The 17,365-nt window shown below is 34.0% G+C and overlaps 1 protein-coding gene across 1 annotated transcript; it reads left to right on the forward strand.

Annotated features, from left to right (window-relative positions):
• Window positions 1–2,741: 2,741 nt before the first annotated feature.
• On the forward strand, window positions 2,742–11,260 carry LOC129800661 (titin-like). The gene is made up of 4 exons (XM_055845211.1): window positions 2,742–2,868; window positions 2,930–3,657; window positions 3,721–10,829; window positions 10,892–11,260. The coding sequence occupies exons 1-3, from the start codon at window positions 2,781–2,783 to the stop codon at window positions 10,591–10,593; spliced, it is 7,689 nt and encodes a 2,562-aa protein (XP_055701186.1). The 5' UTR covers window positions 2,742–2,780; the 3' UTR covers window positions 10,594–10,829; window positions 10,892–11,260.
• Window positions 11,261–17,365: the final 6,105 nt, after the last annotated feature.

The following is a 17,365-nucleotide window of genomic DNA, read 5'->3' on the forward strand; positions in this document are numbered from 1 at the left end:
GGCTTAGTGTAATTATACTCGACATAATGGTTAAACTTCATTTACATCATTTTCCACTAAGTCGTCTCTCGGCTTAAGTCGTAAGTATGTCTAGGGCATAAGTTAAAGTTTCAGAATTATACATCTGGGATTTGCTAAAGCTTTGAAAGATGCTTTAAATTTAAACCTTTAAAGCTCTAGCCAATAAGTCAATTAGGTAATTAATTGAATTGTTATAGAGATAGTGCTTTATTATATGGGAAAGTGCCCATGCTTCGTACGATTCCAAGCTTAGTAATGATTAAATTTTTCCGATGTGTCTCAATAAATGTAACTCGTCGCATCCATATTTTAAAAATGAGAGGTAAGTGCCTGGTTTTTAAAATTATTGCGGAGTCACATTTATTGAGAAATATAGGAAAAATTTAGTGATTGCGAAGCTTGGGATCGTACGAAGCATGGGCACTTTCCTCATCAACTTATTAATTAAGATTTTTGATCAATTTCTAATTGCTTTTTTTAAACTATTCATCTGTTAATTGACATTTTAAAGCCTAAACATTTGAATTTAAAACTTTAAATACTTCTAAATAATTAAGAAAGTTTAATTAAGCTAAATATCCTAATTCAAAACCATTTCCAGACGCTTTTACTTTGACAGTAGATTCAACGCATTAAGTTCATATTTTTTCTGAAGTAAATTACATAAATTTGCTCCTTGACTCTTCTAGAATGTTACAGTTTAGTGAAAATTCTTTAGATATAACTTGAAAAATTCTTAAATACAAGAAAAATACGCGAGTGTAAAATGCTTCTATTGGAAACAAATTAATCCAAATGGGGACAAGGGAAAGTTTCTAATTGGAGACAAACAGTGTAAGTGAAGCTGTGACGAAAGGCTTCCAAAACCTTGTTGAGTTGCTTCTGAGTGCAGAGTTTGTCCTTATTCTTGGTCTTTTCTCTTTTCTCATCTAAAATAATAAGAAAATCTCTTCAGAAAAATCATATTTCCGGGGTTTCCTATTGAAGCATTTCAGAAAAGCCTTTTTGCTCACGAAAGAGGTAATTATTTCATTTGGAAACTTCACGTACCGTTAACAATAAAGATTAGCACTTAATTTAACTAAAATTAGCCATAAATATGACATAAATGTTAAACAAAACGAATAAACAACAGTCTTTTTATTGTGTTTTTCATTGGAAAGTATGGTCAATCGATGAAAAATTCAATGGTGAAAAGGTACACTTTTAATTTTTCTGAAAAATTAACAAATTAAAATTTGTGAAAATGAATAGATTTTCGCTTTATTTGGTGCAAAATTAACTAAATAATGAAACTGTGGGATAGAAAATATATCAATATAGTAATTTAGTACTGTATTTATCATAAAAACAATGACGTTTCCATTTGGAGTAGCGAAAAATTTCCATTTGAAGCAGGTTTTGAATTAGCTTAATTTACCCTAAATAAATGATTTTTTTACAATGCAATTTTGAACTTGGTATTATTTTTTTAATTTATTGAAAATTAGAAAGCAGAGTAGAGGAAATGCTTTGGATTTATTGTACTCAAATGGTTGGTTTTTCTTAAAGTAAATTTTAGTTAATGGAGGGTGGTTCCTCGAATATCCCATGTTGCTATCTTTAACCGTTTGGTCTCTGATATTATAACTGATGAATGAAACTTTTATTTTTTTCCCTAAAACCTTCAGAATTCTCAAAATATTGTCCACTGAGTGAGAGATGGCAAAAAATAGTTTAAAAATATAAATCAAAATGGTGCAGTATTAGGGTAAGTGTGCCAAATTTCGGCATAGTTGCATGTAAGCGTCAAAGTCTCAAGTTTAAAATGTAATATTTTTAATACAAATTGATTTTTTTCATTCCTTTTTCTTAAGAAATATTGCTTTGAACCTTGTAGACAGTTTATCGTCATTATTTACTCTAAAATCATTCTTAATACAATTTAAAATGAATATAAATATAGACATAGCATTGTTGCCCTATTTCGGCCACCTTCATTCTCATAGTTCCTTGCCCTTCGGGAATTCTTCCAATGCCTTTTTCACGTCATCTCGTTCGAAATTTTTTTTGTTATTTTTTTTTTTACATTTTTCGTTATTTTTTTGCATTGTATAATCTCTAGAGTACGTAAAATTTAAAAGTTCATGGAAATTCGAGGAACAAAAAAGGTGGCCGAAATTGCAAGCTGGCTGGAATTTGGCACACTTACCCTATTACTTTCTGTTTAAGTTCTACGAATAAATTGTTTTAAAAAGATATTTTAATGTAGAATAAAAATAATATATTGAAATCTAAATTTAATAATTATATGTTCACCGTAATTTTACAATGAGATTTTTGTTTATAATATAATACATTAGCTCTCATTCCAATCGATATTATAAAGACCGATGCTTTGATACTCTGAAATTGAAGCACCAAGAAGCATTCACTTCTTTGAATAAATAACTGATAAATTTACAAAAATAAAGAAATATTTTAGATACCAATAAATTGTAACAATTATTTTCCTCAGTTAACAGAAAAAGAATAAAGAACACATAAAATCAAGCGCATAAGATGGTACAGTCCAGGAAATAGTGTAGAATATTTGCTGATTCGCGCCAAAATGGAACTCTCCTGAAGTCACGTGTTGGATGTTTCGTGAGTTCGTGCTAAAAGTTTGAATTCTTTGCTCATCTTTTCTGCCTCTTTGTTCCATTTGCACTTTAAATAGACTTTAATGGGAAAATCGCCTCAGAAAGTGATGGTAAGTTGAGTGAGTGTTATCCGTGATCATGAATAAGTTGTGGATTTTTTTCTGGTGTACCTTGGTGCTCCTGTTTGATGGGACATGGCAAATGGGGTTGAGATTGTCGAGAAGGAGTAAGTTAACATGAAAAGAATCCCGACCAGGGAAATATTGATTTTTGTGATATCCTTTCAGAGGAAGCTTGCTGCTATTTTGCATTGAATGGGCACTATCCCCAGCATATTCCATTCTATACGCCTGAAGAATTGAACTTCCACCGGATCTGGAAGCTCACAGACAAAGCCATTCAACATACATGCTTCCCTCTTCTGCGCAGAAAGCTCCAGACAATTTTCCGGCCACCAAATGTTGATAAAGAGACTTACTACAAGATGAGAGATTTCTTCTATAACTACCGACGTTGGTCAGGATGTAGGAGATCTAACATCTTTGGCGAATATCTCCCCATGGAGACTTATCCCTATCCTGATGATTATGAAGATGAAGTTAGAAAGCCGCAGACAGTGATGCAAAGATTTGGACCAACTGAGCATAATGCAAAGTCAACCCCAACAAAACCTCCCAAGGACAGTCCCAAAGAGTCCTTTATAGAACATGTGGAATCAGAAGCAACTGAAGATTCCCTGGAAATTACCATTGGTTATGAAGAAACCTCAAACGACTACGTGGGATCTGAAGGTGAGACCTCTGAAGACTACGTTTCGTATCCGGATGACCCATACAAAGATGGAACGGTGATAGCAAGTGATTATAATACCAGACCACAAGAACCATTAGAATACGAAGATGAGATCTTTAGAGACTACCATTCCCACAAAGAAGAAGAGTTAGAGAAAGTTTTAAGATTTAATCCCGAAACTACATTACGAGAATCTTTACAAGATAAGGATTTAACGAAAATAGTAAGGGACTATGAAACCAGTAAATAAACTATTCAATAAACCAATAAAACCAATTTATCGCAGGAATCTTCGGAATCTGAAGAAGAAACTCCGGATAATGCCTACAAAAATAAGGATTCAACGAAAATTATAATAGATTATGAAGATACTTCTCAAGAACTTGCTGAATCTGAAGATAAGACCCCCGAAGACTTCGTATCACTTCCAGAAAAATCCTACAAGGACGAAAATTTAAAGAAGATGGCTAGAGCAAGGTCTCACGAAATTTTATTGCAAGAATCTGAAGATAGAACCCCTGAAGATTTTGTCTCGTCTCCAGATGATTCCTATGAAAAGGAAGATACAAAGAAAATTATAATCGATCAAGAAACTACTTCACTTGAACCTTCCGAACCTGAAGATAGCACTCCTGAAGAAATTGTTTCAATTCCGGATCAGTTCTACAGGGATGAGGATTTAACGAAGATAGCAAGGGGCGACCCAACAACATCGCGAGAACCTTCAGGATCTGAAGATAGAGCCTCTGAAGAAATCGCCTCTTATCCAGATCATTCCCACAAAGATGAAGATTCAAAGAAGATTGTAATTGATCAAGAAACTACTTCACAAGAACCTTCAGGACTTGAAGATAGCACTCCTCAAGTACTTGTATCAACTACGGACCACTCCTATAAGGATGAAGACTTAACGAAGATAACTCGGGAATATCCAACTACATCGCGAGAATATTCAGAATCTGAAGATAAAACCCCTGATGATATTGCCTCATATTCATATATTTCCTATAAAGATGAAGATTCAAAGAAAATTGTAACTGATCCAGAAACTACTTCACGAGGACCTTCAGGACGTGAAGATAGTACTCCTGAGGGTCTCTCATCTTTGGATCACTTCAACAAGGATGAAGGCTTAACGAAGATAGCAAGGGATTACCCAACTACATCGCAAAAACCTTCAGAGTCTGAAGATAGAGTTCCTGAAGATATTGCCTCATCTCCAGATATGTCCTATAAAGATGAGGATTCAAAGAAAATTGTAATAGATCAGGATACTACTTCACAAGAACCTTCAGGACCTGAAGATGACATACCAGAAGACCCCATATTAATTCCAAATTACTCTTATAAGGATGAGGACTTAATGAAGATAGCAAGGGATTACCCAACTACATCACAAGGATCTGCAGGATCTGACGATAGAGCCCATGAAGATGTCACTTCGTATCCGGATCATTTCTACAAAGATGAAGATGCAAGGAAAATTATAATTGATCGGGAAACTACTTCACAAGAACCTTCGGGACCTAGAGATAGCACTCCTGAAGACCTTTCATTTACGTATCACTCCTACAAGGATGAAGACTTAAGGAAGATAACAAGGGATTACCCAACTACATCGCGAGAATCTTTAGGATTTGAAGATACAACCCTTGAAGATGTTGCCTCGTATCCAGATCATTCCTACAAAGATGAAGATTCCACAAAAATTGTAATTGATCAGGCAACCACTTCAGAAGAACCTTCAGGATCTGAAGATAAAATTCCTGATGACCTTGCTTTACATCCAGATAACTCATACAAAGATGAGAATTTATCGACGATAGCAGAAGATCAAGAAACTTCTTCGAAAACACTTTCGGAATCTTCTGAAGATTTCGTCTCGTCTTCATATGATTCTCATGATATTGCTGGATCATCGGGCATTGAACCAGAAGCAGGAGATTTGGAGGTTAAATTTTATTCAGACATTTTTGATACATCTTCAACAACAGCTTCCGTGAAACATGAAGATTTACATTTGCATCAGACTAACAAGGATGTTCCTACTACAAATTATGGAAAATTACCGAAAAAGACGGTCCTTGTTAGCTTGGACGGAAGATTCGGGGGAATACCGAGCTCTAGAGATGAGATAGTCGAATCTACAACACTAGGAGATGATGAAATAGAGGAAGATGTAACTAAAACATCATCTACTGATGAACAAACAGAAAAATCTACTACAAAATATACTGATGACGTTTCCAAAGATTTTACAGAGGATTATATAAATGTTTATGAAGAAACTTCAGCGGCATCGTCTGAAGAACACACCGCAACAACAGATCATGATACAATACAAAGCTCTATAACTGAACATGAGGAAGAAAGTACGACAGATCCTTGGGAATATTACGCAACAAGCGCTGAAACATCAGATGAAGTTGAAGCAGAAAATACTGCAACAGAAACACCAGATTACCGCAATCCATGGTATTCTCTAACTGAGTCTCCGGATACTGAATCGTATTCGAAGATGACTGATGATTTTCAAAATGCTGGATCTTCTATGACTCAAGGGTCCGATGAAAATCATTCAGTGCCAAGTGGAAACCATTCAGGGTCAATTGAAGAATACGACGAGGATGATCACGCAATGCCAACAACATTAGTTTACACTGACCCTACATTGGAATCGGGTCATGAGGTATCTTACAGAATACACAAGGGTGATGAAGACGAGAACAAAGATGAAGATGATATGACAGAAAATGAAGATGACCAGCATGTGACAACAACAACCGATCTCGAAGATGTAGATGAATCTATTGAAGTTATTGACGACTTGGATGAAAAATTAGATGACTGGCCAAAGTCTACCTCTGATAAAGATGAATTGAACCATAAACCAGATTATTCTCACTACGATGATAAACTAATGGTTGAGACTACAAAAACACCTTATGAAAATGACTATTCTGAAGAGTTTTATGACGATTCTACAGAAGTATCAAGTCTTATTTCAAAGTTTGAAGATAAATCAACAAATATTCCGATAATTTCAACAGAAAATTATAATGAAGAACACACTAATTTGGAACATAGTACAACTGAAACTGCAGAAGAGCAATCAGGAGAAAGAATATCAACTACTTCTGATCATAAGGAACGATATAGTGAAGATTTTGAAGAGCAGCATCAACGCACGACTACAGAATCATATCAAGAACATACTACAGTGATTTATGATGATGAAGATGATTACGTCGATATTACAAAAGGAGCAGATCATTACGAAACTACAACAAACGACGAAGAGCCAACAATGATAACAGAAAGTTTCGGAGTTAATGAGTACTATCCAAGAGAGCAAGAAGGAACTAAAGAGGAAGAACATTCATCTGCATCTGACGACAGCAGAAAATACGAAGATATTGAAGAAAGAATTGGTATGATCCATGAAGAAAATATGAAATCAAATGAAGAAATTACATATGAACACAGCGAGTCAACAATCACTACTGAAGATTACTTCACTAATGCAAGAGACGAAACTTATCAGGATAAAAGTACAACTACAGAAAAATCAAAAGAATACGAAAACTATTCAAGAGAACAAGAAACAACTACAGATGAAGAAGATTCATCTGTGACATATCGCAGCCAAGAATACGGAGATATTGAAGAAAAGGTTCGTATGATCCATGAAGAAAACCTGGAATTCGGTGAAGAAACCGTGTTACCAATAGCTACTGAAAGTTACCCAAATGAACAGGAAGCAACGACGCAGCAAGGAAAATTATCTGTAACAGATCGCAGAAAGGAATATGAAGATATTGAGCAAAGGGATGATATAAGTCATGATGAAGAACTTAAATCTGACGAAGATGCAACAAATGAAGAAAATTACTCTCCAAATGCTACTGAAGATGATTTCACTGTTACAACTGATGAAGCGTATCGCTCTGGAACTGCTTTAGAGGTTGATGATATGCTAACAACAACAGAGGAAAGCAAAGGTTATGAAAATTATCCAAGTGAACAAGAAACAATTACATATGAAGGCAATCCTACTGAAACAGATCATAGCAAAGAATACGGGGAAATTGAAGAAAGAGTTGGAATAAATCTTGAAGAAGAATTGAAATCCGATGAAAATGTAACTTATCAAGATAATACTGGTACGACTGAAGAAGCATATAAGTATGAAAGTACAAGAAGGGACGAAGATACAACGACAACAAATGAAGATCCTACAACTAACGAACGTTATCGAAGTAAACAAGAAACAACTACACAGGAAGACGATTCAATTGAAATATATAAGAGTAAGGTATACGGAGATAGTGAAGAAAGTAGTATGATACATGAAGAAAAACACGAGTCTGATGAAGAAAGTAAGCATGAAGAAAGCAAGCTACAAAGCTCTGTTGCAGGTGATTACACTATTACAACAGACGAACCATATCGGTATGAAAGTAACACAGAAGACGACGAAGGACCAACAACAAAAGAAGATTCCAACGATTACGAAAGCCAATCAAATTATCAAGAAACAACTGTACATCAAGACGATTCAACTGTAACATACCAGAGCAGGGAATATGAAAACATTGAAGATAGAGTTGGTATGATCCATGAAGACGAATTGAAATACAATGAAGATGCAGCAAATGAAGACAATGAGTATCCAAATGCTAGTGAAGATGATAATACTAGTACAACTGAAGAAACACATTGGTATGATTCTATAACAAGGGATAGAGATACAACTACAACAAATAATCAATCAACAGCTTTCGAAAAATATCCAAGTAAAGAAGAAGTAACTACACAGGAAGACGATTCAGCTATAACAGACCGGAGCAGGGAATATGAAGACATTGAAGAAAGAGTTGGCATGATTCATAAAGAAGAAGGTGCAAAAAATAGAGACAATGAGTATCCAAATGCTAGTGAAGATGATAATACTAGTGCAAATGAAGAAACACATTGGTATGATACTACAATAAGTGATAGATACACAGCTACAACAAATGAACAATCAACAACGTACGACAACTATCCAAGCGAACCAGAAGCAACTACAAAGAAAGACGATTCATTTATAACTGACCGCAGCAAGGAATACGAAGATAATGAAAATAGGGTTGGTATGATCCGTGAAGAAGAATTGAAACCCAATGAAGGTGCAACAAACGAAGACAATGAGTATCCTAGTGCTAGTGAAGATGATAATACCAGTACAACGGAGGAAGCTTATTGGTATGATACAACTATACCAAATGAGCATTCCGCAATTTATGAAAACTATCCAAGAGAACAAGAAACAACTACACAGGAAGATTATTCAACCATAACATACCGCAGCAAAGAATACGAAGATATTGAAGAAAGAGGAAGTATGATCCATGAAGAAGAATTTGAAACCGATACAGATAAAACAGCTGGAGAACATGAGTCTCCTGGAGATGATGATCACACTAGTCCAACAGAAGAAACATATCGTTATGAAACTACAACAGATGACGGGGATATATCAACAGTTAAGAAAGAAACTACAATTGAAGAAGATTCAGTTGGAACTGAATCTGATGAATACTTTAACGATAGGATTAGAATAGCGCCAGAAGACTATTACTATTCTACAAAAGTAAGCATGAACGAAGAAAGTACGTCAACAATTCCTAATGAAGTTGTGAGTACTGCTACAACATTGGGAGATAATCATTACGAAACAACGGAAGGAAGAAAAAATTCATCATCAGCAACTGAGAAATCAGAAGTTTACGAAAACTCTTCAGAAGAAAAAGAAACATCTACGGAGGAAGACATTGATGATAGGGTTGGTATGATGCAAGATAAAGAATACGGATTGGAAGAAGAAACCACAAATTATGAGAATGAATCCACAACAACTGTTGTTGAAGATTATTATACAAGCACCTCAGTTTCACCAAGAGCAACATATGAAGAAGGTTCGTCAGTTACTGAATATAACCGTGAAAATGAAGACATTGAAGAAAGACAGGATATGATTGGAGAAGAAAATCACGACTCCGATGAAGAAACCAGAGAAAATGAAGATGAAGAAATAACAAGTGGATACGATGTTGACGAAGATCATCGAAGTGTTTTAGAAAAATCTCAACAGAAAGAAAGTACATTTGTAACAGATAGTAGCACAAAATATGAAGTTATTGAAGACCGAATCGGAGAGACTCCTGAAGATAAATATGAATCAGAAGAAGTAGCAAATAATGATGGAAATGAGTATTTGGAAAGAGAATTAACGACCGATGAATACACGGAGAAGTCGACGAAATCTGACGATGTTTACAAATCTTCAACAGAAGATCAAGAAGATAGTACTTCAACTGCGCAAGAGGAAGATAGCAGTCAAGCTAAAATGGATACAGACTTAAAATATGAAGATTATAAAGGAGGAATTTATAGTACTGTGAACACTGAACCTGCAAATGAAAATGAAGATAGTAATGGAACCACGACAGAAGAGATGATTAGAACTACAGAAAAAGAAGATACTTCTTCCGAGAAGGAACATATGGTAGAAGAAATAGAAGGCAGAGTTCAGAATTCAGACGAACACGACAAATCTTTTTTGGAAGTAGTGGCTAGTCCTGAAGTAGATGAGCATGAAATTTCTACAACTGAGGAAGAAGATCAAGTAACTACTACAGAAGAGGGTTCGGTTACAGATCACAAAGAAGAATATGAAGATTTTGTAGCTGACAAAGAAACATATCGGGATGTAGAGTCTACTACACAAATTGAAGAAAAGCCACATGTAATGAGAATTCCCCCAAGAGAATCACATGATCTTCCTCTGGTTGGAGAATCATATGAAGACGCAAATACCGATAATCAAGGAATGACTGAAAGTGAGCAGGTTTCTGAAGAGATATCCAATCAAGATCCTACAGGCGGCTATGATGATGACGAGAAGAAAGATCCAGGATCTGTTAGTGTTGAAGGATCTACAACAACGGAATCTGGTTCTAATACTCAAGATCCTAATAATACACCAGAAGAAAATCTTGATGTTTCTGGACAAACAACAACAAAACGGAATAAATTAAGTTCTCAACCAACAAAACCTCGAAAGTCCCTAGTAAAGAAGATCAAAGAAGAGATAAACAGTAGACTTGGTATTTAAAATGTTCACAAAAGTCCACCATAGATACAACGTATTTATCATTAATTAATGCACGTGTTAAGAAAAACCATAAAATATTTATCAATTGTCACGAAGTTCACTGCCATGCTCATCAGCTGGAAAATTTCCAGTCAGTCTCTTGAAAAATTCTGTAGATATGAGATCGACCTACTTTTTGTGCCTTGCTGTCATCTTCCTCTTCGTGGGCGGAGTTCCTGCTCGTCCGAATCAGCAATGTAAGAAATATATTCTGGAATGAAAGAAATATCAAAGAAATTAATTCCAATTTAATTTTCAGACTACGGTGTTGACTACGAAGAGCCCTTGCATCAGTATGAGGATCCCTACAAAGTTACCAGTAAGCATGACTACTACCTGTATAATTCTGATGTACCCGATCCAGTAAAACCAGCTCAAAGGGAAAAGCTGGATTACAATTCTCTCACTGGAACAGGGTACAGCGTTGTATTTTCTCATGGAGTTGAAGATCAGACGGAAGTCAAAAGTCCCGATCAAGAGTTAAGCAAAGACGATTTCGTTAAGAAAATGGAGCAATATTACCCATCCAATCCTAAGGAATATCATCACTATAAGGACTATAAAAAATGATTTGTAATAAGGTGTTGGTGTTGGTGTTAATATAAATTTTAGGGATTCAGCAAATTAACTGTTGGTTGTTTTAATCAAGTAGGGGAAATTGGGGCACCACCAAACACGGGGTACCACCAAACACTGCGAATTTTTAATCGGATATTCGACTTCAGAGGATAAGACCGATAGGAATTTATAGGCACGAGATAGTCCGTCGAGTAGATGGTCGAGATAGTCCAAATAGTTTAGATATAAAAATTAGTGTTTGGCCTTACCACAGTTTTCCCTACGTTTTTTTCTACAAATTTTTCCTTTTTTTATTTACTCAAAGTGTGTTCGTTTAGGATTTTTCACTGTAAGCTATTAAATAGCGTATGTTGAATCAGCAGCTGTGCTAACTACATTTGCTTTGTGTCCGCATTCATTGCAAACGCCACTTAGCAGTTAACATAGTTGCAGATTCAACCGATGATTTGTTAACATAAGTTAGCTACGTTGCAATTTCCAATAAAAATTTTACATGTTCGGCATGTTCAAAAACCTTTTGAAAAAAGAATTTAAAGCTGCCACGCCCGCTTGGAGATAATGCCTATTCATTTATTTTTTTTATCTGTTATATTATCTACAGAAAAATAATTTAAACGATGATTGTAATGACCAGCGCACAATAATTTTTGTTTGTAAACATGTTTTCATAATTTCCCATGATAATAAGCGAGATGACTAGATCTAGATCTCACTCACTCTCATTTAAATGTCAAAAACATGTTTACTAAACAAAAGTTATTGTGCGCTGGGCATAATACACCGTAAAAAAAATTTACAAGGATAATCGTTGGTTTACTTTCTTACCACGATTATTCTTGTAAAGTTACACAAATGATGTATTTCAACAAAACGTGTAATCTGAAAATGTGTAATATAAATTTGATGTAATTGTAAACCATGTAATCAACTGGGAATGATTACACAGTTTTGTATATTTTCTAACATATTTCGTGTAAAATTACAGTTTTCAAACAAAAAGTTGTACAAATTACACAGTTTTCAGACAAAATGTGTACAAATTACACAAATGTGTATTAGTACACACGATTACATGTTTAATGTAAAATTTACAATGAAAATCATGGAAAGCAGCCAAAAATTTTTTACTGTGTAGGGTAAAGTGGTACAATTTGGACAATAGTACAATTTGGACAGGGCTTTTTTTTCTTGATAAATTTAGCACTTCTTTTTATTTCTATATTTTTAATGCTTTAGTTTTATAATTTGGTTCCTTGTGCTTAGAAACAAATTTTGTACTGTAATTATCAAGAAAAAAGCCATGTCTAACTTGTACCGGCGAATTGTCCAACTTGTATCACTTTGCCCTAGTTGTAACAAATAATAGAGATTTCTGAGGGAAAGAAAAATTTTCTGTTATTCAAAGTTTTGTAGGAGGCGTGGATTATTTTTTCTCGTATCACTTACGACCTTTTCATATTTAAACGTAAAATACGGTATTCTCAAAACACTTTTTTTATTAAAGTAAAATGTGAAAATTTTGGATGAACGAATATTTTATTTTTACAATTTTTATTTTATTTAAAATATAAGTATTGTAGGGTAAGTTGCATAAGTTGGAACAATTTCCAGAGGCTCGAACTTTGATACAAGATTAAAGACATTATAAATACATTTTTCCCTGATGACATACATAAATTTGCTCCTTGATTCTTCTAGAATATTACCGTTTCATGGAAATTCTTGAAAAACAGTTTGAAAAGTTCTTAAATACAAGAAAAATACGTGAGTGCAAAACAATATAATTTGGACAGGGTGGGACAAGTTGGACGTGGGAATTTGGACAATGCGTAGGGGAAGGTTGTGCAAGTTTCAAGATTTTTTACTGAATGCCATACAAACTGAATCAATTATACCACTAGGGTAAAGTGTATAATTAAAAAGTAAAAAACATTAAGGCTTAGATATATATTATTTATTAAATCTTTTTCTTGGATATTTTAATTTTCTTGCTTTGCTCCTTTTCTTCTTTTATTTTGAGCCTTTCTTCCTGTTTCTGAAGTCTAATTCTTTTTTTTCTTGCATAGCCTCTTCAAACATGAATTTAAAAACTCCATAGAATAATATTAGATACCTGTCCACCTTTGGGCGAAAGAATTACACCCGTTTCATCTAGATTAAAGACGCGATCAGGAGGAAGTTCCAGAAGATCTTTGGATTTTAAATATTCATGAGTTTTCTCAAACCACTCAGTGGTAATACCAGCTCTTTGGGTTGTGTATGCTTCTGGTGTACGAAGTCTCAATTCTGGGTATCTGTTCAAAAAGCTCTTGAACCAAGAGTATCCTGGCCTTCCATCGGTGAACTCGTTGACAATCTTGAACTTCTACAAATAATTTGCACAGTGTTGAGGACTTGATCTTTTGTTATAGGATGCCACTTGTCACTGCATCCTAAAATCCATTCAACGAGCTCATCTTCTATATCTTTTGGCAGCGTAGGAGGCCTTCCCCCAGAGCATTCTTCCGGACATTTCCCGGTCAGCTTATTAAAAAGTGTTGTCCTTGGCACCCCAAATAATACTGACACCTGACTTAGTGACTTTCCTTGACGAAAAGCTTCCAGTGCTTTGTTCACTTGGTCTTGAGTATAGGATTTGTACTTTTTCAATTTATTTGCCTTTTTACCCATCTGAAATAAAAAGAAAACCCCTGCAATACAATCGTATCTCCGGATGTCCAACTTGTCACTTTTGCTCACGCTTCAAATAAGCACTTTTTCTTCATACAGTTAGTAATTATATCAAATAAAACCATTACGTACCGTTAACTATCGAGATTAAACACTTTATTCCACTAAAATTTGCCAGAAATATTGAGAAATGTCAACAGAACCGAAAAACCAAAGTCACCCTTCTTGTGTTTTTATTAGGAAAAAATGGGCGATCGATGTATTTTTTCGACGGTGAAAAGTTACACTGTCAATTGAGGTGAGAATTTTATACGTTAAATCTTATTCATATGAATGGATTTTCACTTTATTTGCAGCACAAGGAACCAAATAATTAAACTATAACATAGAAAAATATACTAATTAAAATTTAGTACTGTATTTATCAAGAAAAAATTGACTGTCCAACTTGTCCCAGCGAGATTTTCCAACTTTTGCCATTGTCCAACTTGTACCAATTTACCCTAGAAGGCGTGGCCTATATTTCATATTACCGTGATTCAGAGCGACTTTCCATATTTCAATGGAATATTTGACATCCAGTTAGGGTAAAGTGATACAAGTTGGACAATTCGCCGGTACAAGTTGGACATGGCTTTTTTCTTGATAAATACAGTACAAAAATTGTTTTTAAGCATAAGGAACCAAATTATAATATAAGTAACCAAATTAACTAAAGCATTAAAAATATACAAATAAAAATGAAGTACTAAATTTATCAAGAATAAAAGCTCTGTCGAACTTGTACCATTGATGGTCCAACTTGTACCAGTTCACTCTACTTCAAAAACAAAGTGTCGAAAATTTGGCATGAGTTTTTTAATCGTATAAATTTGTAGGGGGCGTGGCTTATTAACATAACTCTCTGACTCTTCTCCGTATCGTTACACTGAGAGAAATCCGAAAAAGTTAAAGTAACATTCCGGAAATGTTGACTTTACCCTGCAGTATTGATCTGAAATCGATGTAAATATTAGCCTTTTTAGGTGTATTAGGGGTTAAAGTTACCCTTTTTCATGTTAATTTTACCCTTAAAAAGGTGTAAAATTAACATTAAAAAATGTTGATATATTTTTACGCCTAAAAAGTGTTCAAATTATGAGGAAAAAAAGCTAATCGCACCCTCTTTTTTTCTCAGTGTATGAAGTATCTAACATAAAAAAATGCAGCACACAGATGAAAATAATTAGTAATAATTGTCTTTAAATATTAATGTCGTATAAGTTTTGAAAGAGGCGTGCCCTATTTTTCCATGATTGTGACTCTTATTTAGTGCTTTTCCCAAATTTTGATGGTATATTGGGCATCCAAATAGTTGAATTAAATTGCTAAAAATTTTGGATCAAACAAAAATTTGTAGAAATATAAAACAATTCAAGTTCTGCGAAGGCGTGGCCCTCATGAAGACCATGTTATATCTGTTAATAAAAAAAACATATTTAAATAATAGCATATTCGGTATACCATATAGCTAAAGTATGGGTAGAATTTAAAAAAAAGGAATGCAGTAATGTGAAATAAAGTACCCGGTGCTTCTCTATTTTAATTTTCTAAACAAACAACAAAAATGTATCCGTTAAAAACTGGATTGTAGATACAAAGTACATCAAGTACTGAGAAAATTTATTACACCCAAAGCCCGGAACTTGAGTTCTTGAGTCATTGTAATATTTTATGGATTAAGTTTCAAGTAGTATATCCTGTATTTTTCTTTAAATTCTGACGATTCTGACCTACTTAATACATTGACCCAGTAAGGAACTTCTACAACTAAATTACAATATGAGATACTTTCTTGGCAAATTTGGGATAGGACAACAAGGCTAATGAGTATCGAATGGCCACAGTGAAGATTTTTGTAAAGCTCTTAAGTGATTGATATGAATAGCATTTTCAAAGGATTATTAATAATGTTGCTACATTGTTACAGAATTCGTCTATGTCAAACTTTCAAAAGATTAGTTCTAGGTTCTCTGTTTTTCACATTTTTACTGCCACATCTCATGATAGAGCAGTTATACAGTGTCGGCCAAAAGTTTGTTGCCTCATGAATATTCGAGAAACCAAAAGGAAAAAAAATCACAAAAAAAAACTTCCTTATGCAAAGCAGTTGTTTGTATTCCATAGATGTTATTTATGTAATTCAAAAAAATTATTATATCAAAGAATATCTGATCATTTTTCATCGGCCAAAAGTTTCTTGACAGATTTGTAAAACTTACTTATAAAATGGTCAAATGGTGGGTTTGCAAATTTCTAAAGATTGCATTGCAAAAGATTGCAATACTCATATAAAAGTGGTAACAAATAACTAAAAAATAATCTATTTTTTGTTTATTTATAAATGGGGTTAAAATGTCAAGTTACAAAAATTCAAAGAAGAGAAATCGTTTAAAGATACTGCCGAAATGAATCTGCCTTGTAAATTGTTTTAAAAATCACGACAGGATATACATAAAATCGTCATATACATAAAATCATAGGGGAGACTGTGGCTAAATTGGTCAGCAAACGAAATTTTTGATTATGTATAATTCACAAAAAATATTCGTAGGGTCGAAGGAACACCTCTTCGACAGGGAACCTCTATTGACACTTTTGTCAAAATCTTGAAATTTATTTAAAGTATCTAATAAAATGTAAATAATATGACGTTTTTTCCTTAGTCTACGTTTCCTGAAAAGGAAAGGTGTTCAAATTTCGTATTCCAAATGGTACAGAGTAGGGTATCAATAAGTCCTAAAACGATTCCTTAAAGTGTCAATAGGTGTTCCTTTCACCCTATCAGGTTTATAAGTATTTTAAAGAATAGAAAGGGAGGTGTTTTCTTCGATACAACTTTTGTTTTCTCAATATTCCTTGTAAGGCAAACTATATTATCAATTTATGGACGAAATCTTTCCTCAATAAATTAGCAGTTTTTGTAGTAAGCAAGGGTTATAATAAAATATTCCAATTTATCTCATAAATAAAGCAAAATTTCACTTCATCGTTTTTCGATTATAAATATTTTGGAAATCTATTTTAGTTTTATTAGTAGATAAAATAAAGCAAAATGAAGCTATCAGAACGCTAAATTGTGATTCATTTGCTATTCTATGATAAAAGACGTCAATCCTTCCTTATCGTGTATTTCACTTGCAAATTTTGTAATAAAGCGACGGCGTCTGAAAGTGAATTTATCAAGGAATTTATTCTATACAAACATTTCAAATAAGTACATCCTCCTTAGAATTTATATGATTGTGAGCTAAATTTTGGACCACATGACCCTCAATAAAAATGTATCAATAGTTATTTTCTAGGTCAACCCTTTAGTTGGATTAAGTAGGATTGGATTAGGTTTGATTCACAGTAAAACAATCAAAATGTGCGCGGAATGGACTTAAGAAAACTAAATATTGACTCAGTTAGACAATAAAACTGCGATTTGATAAGGAAATTC

Source organism: Phlebotomus papatasi, chromosome 2, assembly GCF_024763615.1.
Source record: "Phlebotomus papatasi isolate M1 chromosome 2, Ppap_2.1, whole genome shotgun sequence".
In the NCBI taxonomy this organism is placed as follows: Eukaryota; Metazoa; Arthropoda; class Insecta; order Diptera; family Psychodidae; genus Phlebotomus; species Phlebotomus papatasi.

Excerpts from the sequence above, each read along its gene's own strand:
- LOC129800661 (XM_055845211.1), top strand. The coding sequence starts at position 2,781 with ATGAATAAGTTGTGGATTTTTTTCTGGTGTACCTTGGTGCTCCTGTTT. Across the intron at positions 2,869-2,929 it reads GTTGAGATTGTCGAGAAGGA|AGGAAGCTTGCTGCTATTTT; the intron begins GTAAGTTAACAT and ends ATATCCTTTCAG. Across the intron at positions 3,658-3,720 it reads ATAAGGATTTAACGAAAATA|GAATCTTCGGAATCTGAAGA; the intron begins GTAAGGGACTAT and ends AATTTATCGCAG.